Consider the following 14,315-nt stretch of genomic DNA (forward strand, 5'->3'; position numbering starts at 1 on the left):
TTATTATTATTATTAGTATTGGTAAGATCAAAAGCCAATGCCTCTAAAGTCACACCAGTGGTGATGCCACCCTGTAGATTTCGTTTGTGTTTTTATAATTATACTTTTATATATTTAAAAGAAAAAAAACTCCTAAAGCCATTTTAAATACCACCAGATAGTTTAATATTATTCTCCATTGGAATTAAATTGAACCCCTTGTCTGCCTTTGATTTGCATAGGTTTCCAAAGGTAGATCGCGCACGGATTAAAGGACTTGGTATCAACATTCGCATCGCCATTTTCTTCGTAAATGGTCATTTACTTTCGTAAATGGTCGTTTTCTACATATTTCAGCAAATTGAATTGAATAAGAAGAGAAAAGAACAGCCCTGCGTTTGTGTTAGTGCGACTCCCCGCCTATAGCGGCGCTGTTGTAAACTGTGCGTAGTAAATGAGAGCAGTCCTTCCGCCAATCAGAGGAAGCCAACGCGGGCTCAAAGACAGAGGAAAAGGAAGCCTTGTTGCCGCCATTTCACGTGAAAGCAGCGAGGCAGGAGAGAGAGAGACAGATCCAGGGCTCGGCGAATTCTGAGATAAGGTAGTATTAGAATCGAATTCTCTAACTGCGGCTTTGTAAAAAAAAGCACGGTAATTTTAATAAGTTGTAAGATTACGCTGTTTTCGTCTTAACCGGTCCGTTTTGTAGCTTTTTAGACGGATAAAATGAGCTACGGAAGGCCGCCGCCTGACGTCGAGGGAATGACCTCCCTCAAAGTGGACAACCTGACTTATCGGACTTCACCGGAGACGCTGCGTCGAGTGTTCGAGAAGTATGGCCGCGTGGGAGACGTGTACATCCCCCGGGACCGCTACACCAAGGAGAGCCGAGGATTTGCCTTTGTGCGGTTTCTCGACAAGCGTGACGCCGAGGATGCAATGGACGCAATGGACGGCGCGCTTCTCGACGGGCGGGAGCTTCGGGTGCAGATGGCCCGTTATGGAAGACCACCAGATTCTATGTACGGACGGCGAGGTGCTCCGCCACGCCGATATGGCGGGTAGGCACGCAAAAACAGTAACATGTTCTGAAGAATATTTAAGTCACTTTACGAAAGTAGTTTGAAAACGAAACCCAATCCTATAAGCGATAAATGGTCAAATATAAATTGCTTGAAGCACTAATATCCACATGAGAAGCATATTGATTGATCAAATAAAACATCTATTCAAATGTTTTTTCAAACTGTATATAAAAGTTTTTATATGTAAATACCCCCAACGGCAAAACTGCAGTACCTTTACAGTCCGCCAAGGGGCCACAGCACATGCTTTGTGATTCACTGAACTAAAATATTAACTGTTATTTTTGCTCTGCCTTTGCCAGAGCTATTTCGTTATATGTGGCATTAATATCTTCGGAACAAGTTGCTACTAGGTTGTAAGTTTGCAATATATATATTGAATGTGTATTACTGAAATAATTCTTTGTAATCATAGCCGCTCAGCCAGCCCCCGTCGCCGCAGGCGTAGCCGGAGCCGCTCCAGGAGCAGAAGCCATTCCCGATCCAGGAGCCGCCACCACTACAGCCGCTCCAGGTCCCGCTCTTATTCCAGGTCCAGATCCAAGTCCAAGTCTAAGTCCAAGTCCAGAACCCCCAGACGAAGCAAGACAAAGTCTCCCTCCAGGTCTCGCTCCCGCTCCAGATCCAAGTCAAGGAGCAGAACCCCGCCTTCCAACAGAGGGTCAAAATCCAAGTCCAGATCCAGGTCCAGGTCCAAATCCAAGAGTAGGCCTAAGTCACCAGAGGACAACGGAACCGAGCCTTAACCCACACATGGACGCAGGATGACGGTATACAGGGGAAAGGGTGGATTCATAATTCTCTTATTTGAATTGTCCAGATAGTAGCCAGCACTGTGGTATTCTGTGGGTCTTGATGCTACATTAGTCATTTAGACACAAGCAACAAAGTCTGCAGAATCCTGTTTTTAGAAATTACAATCAGATTGGGACTCATGCTCTGTGTGCTTTAATTTGCTTGTATATTCACAAGCTAAAACACACATGGGCAGACACAAGGAGATTTGGCTTTCTGTGATCTGCCATAGCGCATGTTTCAATTTGGGGTGACATGAGTGTTTGGTGGGTGGGTGGGTGGTTGGGACGTGGGCTGCTTCACTCAAACGTTCACCTAAATGTGGAATTTTTTCCTCCAAGCTGCGGAGTCCTGTTTGCAAAGAGAGGAGGAGGAGATGGGGGTGTGGCAGTGTGAGAGCAGTTAGTGTGTGACCCGCCCATGTGACCTGCCTGTTGCTGAGAGCGATGGCTGTTGCTAAGGAGCAGGTCACCAAGGCAACGGTGGTTGCTATGGAGCAGGTCGTCATGGCGGTGGTTCGGGCTGTCAGTTGGTGTATGAGGTGGTGAGGTGAGGTACGTTCACGGGGATCACGGGCAGATGCTCTGAGCACTGCTCCCACCCATGCCTGTGGTTTCCTCCGCTTCTCTCAGAGGGAACGGACCCAGAGGTTTGTTTTTCACATATGCCCGAGTGTAAGAATCTTCTTACGCCAAGAATGGTGTAAACAAATTTGAAGATCATTAGAAATGTTCAGTATATTTATTTAAAAGATCGATTGCAAAAAAGCCTGTCATAAATATTATGGGCCGTACACACAAACGGGTTTAGGTGAATCCACTTAAGCTTATCATATTGGCTTTTTATCCACACGGAACCGGTGTTTTGGGAGCATGGACCCAGAGTGGTAAAATCTCACAACACAACCCTTGTTTTCGTGTATACTAATTTGCGTCTGAGAAAACAGTGTCATGGCCCCATGTCTCTTGTGCGTGCATTTGCTGCCGTCTTCCTCTTGTGTTTAGAGTTTGTTTGGTCTATTTCTCTTTAAGATTACTGACATTTTCTTTCCATAGTCTCCTGGCATGGCTTATTCTACCCGTTTGTGATTGTATACATTGTAACATACACATAACAAACAGCATGCATGCTCAAAATCTTAGTGGCAGCATTTCAGTGCCATGAGCAGGCCTGGCACATGTGCTAGGGTGGTAAGTCGTCAAAGAAAAATATCGTATAGGGAAATTCCTGTTTCCGTGTGGATAGGGCCTTAGTGCCAGGGTGAAGATGATCAGACCTCTACTGTTAAATGACTAGATCAGCTATAGGAGTTGAGTTTTTTGATTTTGCTCTTGTTAACTGTGTTTTGTCTTTCCTTCCAGATCTCAGATGACTGAGCCTTTGCCGAGGACATCCGGAAGAATCTCACATTGAGCAAGTGGATTCCATTATAATGAATGCAGACTGAAAGGTTATTGGAGCTTGATCTAAATTGTTTTAAATGTTACATTTGACTTAATTTGCTTTAATTTTGAAACATTGATGTCATTCTTTATAAAGCTGAGCATATTGAAAGGGATTTGTGAGGTGTCCCCCATTAAATTGTTTTTTTGTTTTTGTTTTTTTTTTAATTGGTCTTGTTTTGAATTTGTTCTTAATAAAGTTTTCACACAGAATATTTCTTTTAAATGAAACCCCTTGTTAATTGATTTTTCCAGATTATTTAGAAAAGGTCTTTTTGGATGTTACAGCTGTGTAACACCACTCTGGGGAAAATGGATTGCTGTACAGTAACCTAAGCAAAAACTAAAAAGTAACGCAGTGCTACTTAATATTTGACTTGCTAATCTGGCATCTTAGTGTTTTCTACTCTGTCAAATCTGTTTTCTGTCTGGTCAAGAGAATTTTTCCTATGACTCTAACCTTCTTTCTTGTGTATCTTTTGTGCACTAGGCGCAGTTGTGTAGCAGTTGAGTAATGCTGGTTAGCTGTTAAGATGCGGTGCAGTGCGGTGGTGACATGGTGTGGCGTGTTGCGGTGCTGAGTGCCCGGCACTGTTCCGGGGCTCGACCCTCCGCTGCTGTTTGGCGGTTTGTAAGCTCACAGGTGTGGCAGATCATCCATCCTCTTGTCTTGTGACCTTCTTCCCTCCATGTCCTATTCAAATTCTTCCTCTTCATTCTCCCTCTTTTCCTTTCCCTCTGTGGTTTTTCCACTGAAATCTGGCCTTGCTCGCAATTGGAATTTGAGTCCAATGTGACTTGTAATGAAGGGTTTTAGAGGCAGTTCAACTGCTTCATGAATAAATTCTGTGTATTGCATTCCTCTGTAAACCTCTCAAATGTCTTGTAATTGCTTCAGGTAAATGCTAATAAATATGTTGTCGGAAATTTGCTCACATGAAAATTGTCGTTAATTGTACAATACCTTGGTCATCGGCATAAAACACATGGTCACTGGTTTTATACCTATTTTAAGTTACAGGACTTAGTGTTTTTTTATATCCTGTTTGCACCTGTGGGAAAGTGGGTCTTAAAATTAACTTCATGTACTATGTGTGGAATTACTTTAGTTTTTAGAAAACAAAGGTAAATTTTGAACTTTGGTAGGTTTCATTTATGTGTATGCATAAACAGTATACGCATGGAGAATAGACAATGCAACAAAGGAGTTTAGATGAATTTTGAGGCATCTTTAAAACTTGGCCATGGGCAGCAGGGTTTTTATGTGTTTTCAAAGTTTTAGATAAATAACTTGAAATAGTAACTAATTCCCCGGCTAATAGCTTTATATCCAAGGTGTTAGAGAACTTCTTCACCTGAGCCTCTCTTTGCTCTTTAAGACTACTTATAGAAAAATGACATTTTACTTGAATGTATAACTTCTAATTACCTTTTTATTATTGTACCTTTCTGCTATTTTTGGTTGCATACAGCATGGATCAGCAAGTAAATGTGGTCAAGGGCCAATTTTTTGTAAGCAATTGGAATATTTGGGTCAAAACATTGTGTCTTTATCAGGCAAAGTGCCTTCAAGCGTCTTCAGTCAGGAACAAAAACCCACGTTTGCTGCCTTAACCTAACCATGATGTGGATGTTGTCTTTAATCAGCAGCTTGTTACACACACGTGTGTGAGATATGTACTCATACTGTTAATACTTATTGTGCATCATTTCAATTTAATTTCTTTGAGCCTAACATGCAAGTAGTTATATTATGGACATTTACACCCCCAAACCTGGCGGTTCATGACAACAGCAGTGTTTTAATTTTTATGTTTCAAACCAAACATTGAGCTTAGTAAAACTGTCAATTCCAGCAACACAATCTATTTGGATAAGTTCATATTTTTTCAAAATAAAAGCTCTGAACTCATAAACTCGCCTGCTGGGCCAGATATTGATGCTGGTGGGCCAGTTTTGGCCCATGGGCCACCAATTGCTGACCATTGCTTACAGCTTTATCCTCCACTATACCGAATATCCTTTATATAACACCATATATTTGAGTATGGACTACATGTATTTGTATAAATGTGATTTAAATCTTGAAAAAGGCTTGTATTTGTCCATGTGTATGAAAAGTTAATTTACCAATTATTCATCATATTAATTTTGTCTGAATTAACTCTGAAACATGTGTGAAAGGGTAGTGTTGTACATGACTTTGCTGCTTGTTTTCTCTGTGTGTGTGCGTGTGTATACAGGAGCCGTCTCAAGCCATTTTAATCCCTCACTTTGTGTCGTTCACTCCCCGTTGATGAGATTAGAAGCCGGGCACGTTGCGCCGTGCCGTGCCGTGCTAGCCCACCTGACCTGTCCTGTCCTCTAGTCTGCTGTGGACAGATCGGGGGGCGGACCCGAAGGATGTGACGTCGAGCTCGGACTGTACCTTGTACCATATCCTTAAACGCCGATCTTCAACGCTGATGTTTGGTAGGGATTAAAATGAGGATGAACATGTGAGTGAGTGAAGTGGACTCAGCAGGTGAACACAAATAGCAGCAAAGTTCCACAGCCATGGATTTGACTTTTGTATTATCGGCCGTTATCTTCACGCTTCTCGCTATCGTGGTTGCAACGTCGGTGTTCAACGGCTCTTCGTCCGCGGCCGATTTCGCAAACGGGTTTTTCGGACACAGAGGCAGAGACGGCGCTACCGAAGGATCCGGTCAACCGAAGCCGAAGCAGAACGGGCATGTTCCCGAGAAAAAAGAGGAGGCGGAGGCGGTGGAGGACTGGTGTGAGATCAGCGGCAGCTCACACGACCACTGGGATGTAGTGAAGTCAGTAAGTTGTCTTTAATCACTCTGACTGTTTAGTTAAGGGCAGCAAAACGGTTTGTCATGACTTAAGTCTCTTAATCTCTGTGTCCCTGGCTCGCAGCAACTGTTTACACGTCCTGTTATCTAAATGTAAGCAGTTATAGAATGGAAGGGGACACAGTGTTTATTTCATGTAATGTGCGTTGATATTGATATGATTTACCAGGCAAAAACACACGGTAACACAACGGGAAAACATTACATTTAAACATTTCAAATGTTGAACACAAACACCAACTAAATACAAGAGTAAAAACTCAAATATTTGGAGGAATTCTCCCATGGAAATGCTCAAATAGTATCTTGCTTCTGTCTGCCATGATATCTCCTTGTGTCTTTTTATATCCAAAAAATAGTTTGAATAGGTGGTTGTTGAGGAAAATGAATTAAAGCCATACAAACATCACTGGTCACTTTGACTCACTTACATTTTTGTTTTTTTGCTACTTGCTGTTGTTTGTTGTTCTTCATTACTTCGTATGTATAGTCTGTACATACTAGACTATTCCGTATAGTTTCTTTTTTCCCTTTATGTTTCTTTGTATCCTCTTGAATCTTGATTCAAAGAGATTTTTTTCTTTATTAGTGAAACCAGTTACTTTACATTTTGGCACCACATCCACATACTATTCCTGAGTGATTTAAGTCTACCAATAGTCAGAGTTTAATGGAACAGGACGGGGATTAATACATTGATTTGTTTGTAGTTAAATTATTGAATATTTAAGAGGTTAAAATATAAATATACATTATTTTGGGCAAAGTGATGCTCCTCATCTGTCCTCTTATTTCTCTGTCAGGAGGAGGCAAAATCTCAACTTCAGCCCGAGGAACATTCCTCCTCCTCCACATCCAACCTGTTCATCTCCACGCCTGAATCTAGGAAACTTAGCTCAGACTCCTCACTGGAGGCCTCGTCAAGGAGGAGCTGTGGGTCGCTTTTTGGGCTCTCTGATAAGGAGCTCCTAAAGTGTGCTTTCTCTCATCCCCAGAGTGAAGGAGCCACAGAGAGCCCGGAGATCGATGGTAAGCACTTTTCACCCACTTTCAATAAAGATGCAAGTTACAGGTCTTATTTATTTTTCCTGTCTTCAGTTGATTTTCATGTTTATTTCTGTTCTGCCAGATAACGATGCAGATTCAGACAATTCCTTAAGATACATCCCAGGAAAGGCACGATCCCACCACTTGCAAAAGATGATGTCCAAAGACGAGCTGGAGGAGGAGCAAAGGTCAGTAAAAACCACATATATGAGCGTTTTACATAACCTCTTTGAGGGGTTCAGGTTAAGGATCTTATTGGCGTGGCCTGTATATTTCTTTACTTTATTATATGTCTCTTTTTTACTCTATTTTACTTTGAACTTTTATGTCGTGTTGTGAGTCTTATATCTGAACTGGTCTTGTCTCTGTAACTATTTGTACTATCTATGCTGCTATCTCGACCAGGAACACCACCCTGGAAGAAGAGATCATGTATCTCAATGGGACCTTCCTGGCTAAATAAAGGATAAACAAAATAAAATAAATACATACACTTCGTGAGAATGATTCCCTCAATGGTCTGAGAGGTCTCTCCGATAAAATGAAGCCAGGACCTGCCAGGAAAGACACAGCGTTCTCATTACACTCAAAAAGAGAAAAACAAAATATGTCTTTACAAAGAATTTGTAGTAACATTTATGTTGTCATTCATTTTCAACAATTCCTACCATTTTCCTGTCTTTCCACATAAATGCACTGCCTTCTCTTCCTCTTCCTCCTCCTCCTCTTCTCTTAAACACGTTTGCAATCACGTGTGGTCGCTGCGGTCAGAGCCTTGACTGAGTAACGTCCAGATTGACTCTCTGCCAGGCCTTAGCTGAAGGATGAATGACACCAGCCTCAAAGCATTCGATGGCTTCTGATTCAAAGGAAAAAAGGGGAGAATACAAATAGCATCTGTATATCCTGTCTTTAATTGTCCGTAAGCCTGAAAAAGGAGCTAACGGTGACGAGTTATTCCCACTTGTTTGTCCCAGTGGACTCACTTTCTGGCCATTGTATGACAACAACCCCCAAAGCTGCTTTCCTGGCCTCATCACAGCCGCCTCATTAGCTCTTCTTTATCCTCAAGCGGCCACGAAGAGACTGATGTAATTGCAGAGCTGCAGTGTCTCCCTAATACCACCTGTCCCCCTCCTGACACCCTGTTATTCCACATTAGATGTGCAAAGTTTGAGTGTCACAGCCACACAGGTGCTGATTGTGTCTCCGGGGGGTCACCGCTGACGGGTGCGTGTTCGATAATCCTCTGCACTCTTCAGCCATAAGGAGGAGTCATTGCGACGCCACGCTTTTGTTGAAGGGGAACAGGAAACGCATCTTAAAGGAGTAAATTGAGGAGGATTTAGCGGTTTTACCTTTGCTTCAGCTTGGGAAAAATGGTCAGAAATGACTTATTACATTAGAATAGTCACATTCTCTGATATTATGTTAATCCTTTGCAGGATTTCTCATAGTGGGTCTTTGTTTTATCAGCATTGAGGTGAACTATGAACATTAACGTCATCTGTGCGAGTTCAGGAAAGTTGTTAGTTCTTTCATGTCTTGTGAAAATGTTAAGGAAGTCGACAATTTGTGTGTTGTTGTTTAATCCCCTTTGGTTGCATGGGTTTTCTCTGAGAGTACTGTGAGATCAAGTACTGTATGTACATCTGGAACGCTTAAATGATGCAGAGCGTTCATATATGAAAACTGCAGGTATGTTAGCACATGCGAATATGCAAAGCAAGTATAACCAGGGCTTTAGTCAGCAATTTTTACACACTGGACCTTTTAAAGTAACGGTTTGACCCTCTAAAACATGCGTGGTAGAAGGTCAATGATAATCTCTTCCCTATTTCTCACGTCTGTGTATTATCCACTTTTATTCATTTTAATTGTTTCTTGATTCAATATTTTCTCTCTGGTCTTTGTTCACCCAGGGTGCAGCGGGAGCAGCTAGCCACCATCTTCCAGCTGCTGAAAGAGAACAAGGAGACGTTTGGGGACGTGTCAGAGGGAGACATGGAGGAGCAGCTCAGACTCTACTCCATCTGAGACTCGTCTCAGCTGTTTGACTTGACTGTGCTCTTTTTACCTGTGACCTCTGGTGAGGGAGCTCAGCCCTCCACTGCACAAACACCAGTTCACAGTATTTAACACAACTGTTCTCTCTCGCCCCTCATCTCATCTTGTAATATGACATGCTGTTTTTGTTTTGTCGTTGATTTACTTTGTTTGTTTGTTTGTTTTTGCTGTCATTCAAACTGTAGTAAACTCATAAGAGACCAAAGAAAATGCTGGATCTTTTCCAAGCCAGAGAAGAATTGTGTTGTTTCCAAATTGCACATATGGACGAAACAATGTCTATTACGTTTTATATTATAAAAAAAAAAAAAGGGATAACATTTTACTTTGATAGTCCACTGTTGACTCTCCATTAGGATCAGGTCAGTGGACGTACTATTAACTAACTATAAGTAGATTGTGCTTCAAGTGATGATCTTCAGATTCTAACCCTAACCCATACAAACATGCCTGTTAATTACCACGCAACTATTCCTCTTGTGTCATCGAATCAGAAATAAAGGGACATCAAAAAATGTAACTTATTACTTTTAAACTTTTCTATAAACCCAGTTTTGTCTTTCATGTTATTTGTAACAGGGAAACTGTAAGGCCCTGACACCAGTCTGTTGTGAAATAAACCACGCTCTGTCGTATCGTGACTGTGTTTGTGTTTAACATGCGTGTTCTGCACACACTCTCCAGTAACAGTTGTGTAGTTTGCTTTTATTTTAATCTAATCTTCAGGTGTATTTGTTATATTTGTGTGATTTCACTTACCATTGTATCATTTTATCATGGGAACAATGTCTGAAAAGCATCAGGGAAGTTGTATTATAGGGAAGAAGAAGAAGAAATGTGCTGATTCAGATACAGAAATCCAGCTGCTTGTTTATTATTTATGTAAAGCAGGGGAGTCCAACTCATTATAGTTCAAGGGCCACATCCAGCATAATTTGATTTCAAAAGGGCCCGACAAGTAAAATAATAGCATAATAACCTATGAACAACAAGAACCCAGAATGTTTTCCCTTTCTTTTACAGTACATTTAATGAAGTATCTTTTTACAAAACATAACATTTCTTCAGAAAAATAAATGCAATTTCAGAAGTATTATGCCTAAATTTACCATTTACACATGTGCATTACAACCGACTGATCACAGTGGATCTATAAAGGCACAAACATTTAGTCACAGGTATATGGAACTGAAAAATAAAGTATAGTATTTGACATTAAATTTTCACAAATCCATCCTGCGGGCCGGATTGGACCCTCTGATGGGCCAGTTCTGGCCTGCGGGCTGTATGTTTGACACCCCTGATGTAAAGTGTCCAAATTAATTTAAAAATTAATTCAAAAAACTAATTTGGACTGCTCTCTCAGGAAGAGAGGACGACAGGTTGTTGTGGCTGAGACTCTCAAGCCTCTCGACAAAAAATACATCCTTCAAAAGGCTTCCTCGAGGCGTGTCACGTTTATTTGTTAGCTGTACATAGACAAAAATGGGTTTCCTTTTAAATCTTTAATTCGGCATTCTCTGACCCATGTCCAGTCTCTGTGAATCTCTGACTCACGAGCGAGTGGAACATGCTAAATGAGTTAGAACAATGCCCTTTTTAAAGATTTAGACAAGCTTTCATTTATTTTTAGTCGTCTTCTGGCTCCGTTAAAGGCTCAACTGCTCACTATTAGTGTTGCTGTGGAGCTGGGGCGGTTGTTGTTGTACGCTGGGGTTTTCCTGACATGTGTCATTAAAAACAGCTGTTGAGGGGGGAAGAACAAAACAAAACAGTGAAGACGTGGTTGGAGAAATGTTGAGCTGGAACTCCCAACAGTGTGAGGGAGGCTGCAGATTCAGTTGATAATTCATTGCTATGAGACCCCTCCCATTTTAGATAAAGAGCACATTGCAATTTGATATGTTCTTATGAAAAGAAAAAGAGCCTCTTCTTCGATTATAGAAGTTAAAAAGATGGAGTAATACTACGTTTGATCCAGTTAGAGGAGCAACTGACTGAGTTTTACATGATTTGTCCTTTTTATTATGTTTAGTTTGCACTCATTAGGTCACAAGTTCATAGTTCACAAAGTCATTGATATGATGCACATGCACGATGCAATGTGATCCAGTGTAGAATTTGACTTCATTCTCAGCATTTCAACAGTTTTTTTCATGCAAAGACACATAAAACGCTTCCATATAAAGAGTAGGAGAACAATTAGTCTTGCAGTCGTTATCTTGCAGGGCGTGAGAGGAAAAGGTCCCCTATAGGAAGGCCATAAAAGTTTATCTATGTAACACTGTCTGTGTTTAATGTCTGTTTGTCTAGTCTACTGCATTGTCATCTTAGTGCCACAGCGCCACCTACTGACACATTGGAGCCACTGTCAGTGTCAGTGAATCAGTTCAGAGAGTATGAAACTAAAAAAAACAACTAATAATGAATATGAAATATCTTATCAAGGTTACATATTTGTGCAAATACTTTTTATTTTACTTACATAAATGTATTTTGACTTGATATGTGTCTTTGTACTGTGTATTTTAACTCATTGTAATATTTAGGGATGGATGTGATGATAACACTTTTTTATGTCTGATTTCGATGCAGATATCACAAACTTAAGTATCTGCCGAATGTTGACAACACATTTTGCTGAGTCATTTCAAAGACATAATTCTCCAACTGTGTAAAAAATATTGTTATCTCAAAAAAGAATAAATAAACAGCCCGAACATGACTTGACATTTTCATGTGTGCGATATCCAATCGAGTGATTTTGTCCGGTATCGGACTGATGCCAATTCCCATCCCTAGTGATAATGTGATGTTTGTATTTTTAAAAACACTTTCATCGACTAAAAGTAACTTAAGTTCTGTAACATGCAGAACATGCAGCTTTTTACATGAATGCATATCCCCGGTGCATTGCCTTACACTTAAAAATGAAAGTGTACTTTTATGATTTTACATAAGGAAGTGACATCTGCCAAAGCAGGACTGTACTGAAGTCATCAAATACTGCAATGCTCATGCTTTTACTGTAAAATAGAATAATTGCGTCATCTCTTTTTATTCACTTCTTTAATGTGTTGGAATTGTATTGTAAATCACCAGCCACTCTGTACCTAATATAATTATAAAGCACATGCAGTACCTACCATGACCACAGTGTGTCGTTAAACTTCAAAATGAATATTTTTCTCTAAAAATACGCTTTTTTTATCATGAAGGCCAACAACTATTCACCCTCACATTCTCACTTACGGTCAGTTTAGACAGTCTTGTATCTTAAAGGGATACTTGAGTAAAAGTACAAGAATGTTACAAGATGGTACAAGTTTGTTTCACTTAAGTTAAAGTCTTAAAGTTTGACATTTACTGTACTTAAGTATCAAAAAGTCATGTTCTGATATAAAATGTCCTGAAGTTTTAGAAGTCAAAGTATTACAAATATGAGGAGTTTGGATTGAGCCATGGTAGCTCAGTGGTTGGGCAAGGTCTCTTTCAACTGGAATGCTATGGGTTCAATTCCTGGCTCTGCTAGTCTATATGTGTCCTTGAGCAAGACACTTAACCCCATGTTGCAGCATGTGAATGGATCAAGCTAATCAAGACTATATAAATACAGACCATTACCAACTCTTCTTCTTCTGATTTTATTTGGTAATAACGAATAACAAAGACAGTTCGAGAAAATGTAGTGGAGTGAAAGTAAAAGTTGCAAGAAATTTAAATGCTGTACAAAATAATGTACAGATACGAGTATTTGTACTTTGTTACATTACAACACTGAGTTCAGAGCAGGGGTGACCTGGGGGCCAATGAGGAAGATAATATTCATATTTATGATCATATTTCACTGAACTTCAAAGTAAAAGGCTTGTTGTGATATGGAATGATAGAATAATGAAATTTTTATGATGCAAAATAAGTCTATTCATATCAAAAACTGAGACCTGAATCTAAAATGAAGTAAATAACAATGTGTGCAACAGTAATTAAAACACCAAACAAGCTTATATATATATATATACAGTATGGACTTTATATTTACATTTAACAATGCGATAATTACCACCAAATACCTTATTATTACTATTATAAAAAAATATTACTAACAAATAATTTTGTATATATTCTATCATGTGGCAACACGCATTGTGTTTATAGGAAGAGGAGGTTGTGGACCATTTGTCATTATAACATGATATTAAGTAGTGGGCCGCATATAATCGTGTGGGGGGCGTATGTGGAGCGCTGGCCGCCAGTTTGACACCATTGGTTTAGACTATCCAATTAACGTCTGAGGAGAGAACCCAAGCACACACGGGAAGAACATAGTGCAGACACTGAAAGGCCCTTGGTCGAACCAGGATTCAAACTGGTGACCTTTTTGCCGTGAGGCAACGGGGCTATCCACTAAGCCACTGTGTGACCCTACCTGACTGGAATTGTTTTATCATCATCATTGTTGTTATTATTATCATTATAATAATAATAGATAATTATTAACTACTTGTTTAATGAATTCAGTTTGCTGATAGTCTGCAGCTGCTCCCTCAGTCAGGTCTGATAGTTTTGCTTGACACTGACCATTGTCAGATAAAGGAGGCAGCATAGACGAGAGCCTTTCTACATGGAGCTGGAAAAAGAGAGTGGATGATTGTTTGTCTCTATGTGGCCCTGTGATGGACTGCTGAACTGTCCACCGTGCCCCCCCCCCCCCCTGAGATATTGGCACCAGTGACCCCCGCGACCCTCATGTGGAGGATAAAGCAGTAGAAGATGGATGAATGAATGGAGGCAGCATAGAAGCAATGTTTCTGGTCACAAAGGGGTTTCTAATGTTAATCATTTCTTTCTCAGCTGGTTTATGGACTGCTCCTTTAATATTAGAGGGGGGGGGGGATTACAGGATTATTATGGTTCGTTTTTTCTACAAAACACACAACCAGTTAATACCTAACCTTAACCTAACCACAATTCAAATATTAGGCCTAAACCTATCCAGCTATGCCTTATTAGGACCAGGGTTTAGTTTGCTTTTGACTACT

The 14,315-nt window shown here is 40.3% G+C and overlaps 2 protein-coding genes across 5 annotated transcripts; both read left to right on the plus strand.

The window, feature by feature from the left end:
• Window positions 1-422: 422 nt before the first annotated feature.
• On the plus strand, window positions 423-4,228 carry srsf2a (serine and arginine rich splicing factor 2a). 4 transcript variants are annotated; one of them, XR_009234154.1, is made up of 5 exons: window positions 423-580; window positions 689-1,040; window positions 1,480-1,834; window positions 2,201-2,413; window positions 3,221-4,228. XR_009234154.1 is itself a non-coding variant. In XM_058620124.1 (4 exons), the coding sequence occupies exons 2-3, from the start codon at window positions 706-708 to the stop codon at window positions 1,808-1,810; spliced, it is 666 nt and encodes a 221-aa protein (XP_058476107.1). In that variant the 5' UTR covers window positions 423-580; window positions 689-705; the 3' UTR covers window positions 1,811-1,834; window positions 3,221-4,228. The 4 variants fall into 4 exon arrangements, 2 of the variants coding, with proteins under 2 accessions (XP_058476107.1, XP_058476108.1); XR_009234153.1 differs by lacking the exon at window positions 2,201-2,413 and having other exon boundaries at window positions 3,221-3,309; window positions 3,792-4,228; XM_058620124.1 differs by lacking the exon at window positions 2,201-2,413.
• A 226-nt stretch (window positions 4,229-4,454) lies between these two features.
• Window positions 4,455-9,914, plus strand: LOC131448054 (uncharacterized). Its single transcript, XM_058620123.1, has 4 exons — window positions 4,455-6,127; window positions 6,963-7,188; window positions 7,289-7,394; window positions 9,129-9,914. Exons 1-4 carry the CDS (start codon window positions 5,858-5,860, stop codon window positions 9,241-9,243), a joined length of 717 nt encoding a protein of 238 aa, XP_058476106.1. The 5' UTR covers window positions 4,455-5,857; the 3' UTR covers window positions 9,244-9,914.
• The last annotated feature ends 4,401 nt before the right edge of the window (window positions 9,915-14,315 follow it).

Source organism: Solea solea, chromosome 21 (assembly GCF_958295425.1).
Source record: "Solea solea chromosome 21, fSolSol10.1, whole genome shotgun sequence".
NCBI lineage: Eukaryota > Metazoa > Chordata > Actinopteri > Pleuronectiformes > Soleidae > Solea > Solea solea.

What these genes read in the sequence shown, in the direction of transcription:
- srsf2a (XM_058620124.1), top strand. Translation starts at nt 706, where the DNA reads ATGAGCTACGGAAGGCCGCCGCCTGACGTCGAGGGAATGACCTCCCTC. An exon ending in CCGCCACGCCGATATGGCGG is followed by an intron (nt 1,041 to 1,479) that starts GTAGGCACGCAA and finishes TTGTAATCATAG; the next exon opens with CCGCTCAGCCAGCCCCCGTC.
- LOC131448054 (XM_058620123.1), top strand. Translation starts at nt 5,858, where the DNA reads ATGGATTTGACTTTTGTATTATCGGCCGTTATCTTCACGCTTCTCGCT. An exon ending in ACTGGGATGTAGTGAAGTCA is followed by an intron (nt 6,128 to 6,962) that starts GTAAGTTGTCTT and finishes TTTCTCTGTCAG; the next exon opens with GAGGAGGCAAAATCTCAACT. An exon ending in GAGCTGGAGGAGGAGCAAAG is followed by an intron (nt 7,395 to 9,128) that starts GTCAGTAAAAAC and finishes TTGTTCACCCAG; the next exon opens with GGTGCAGCGGGAGCAGCTAG.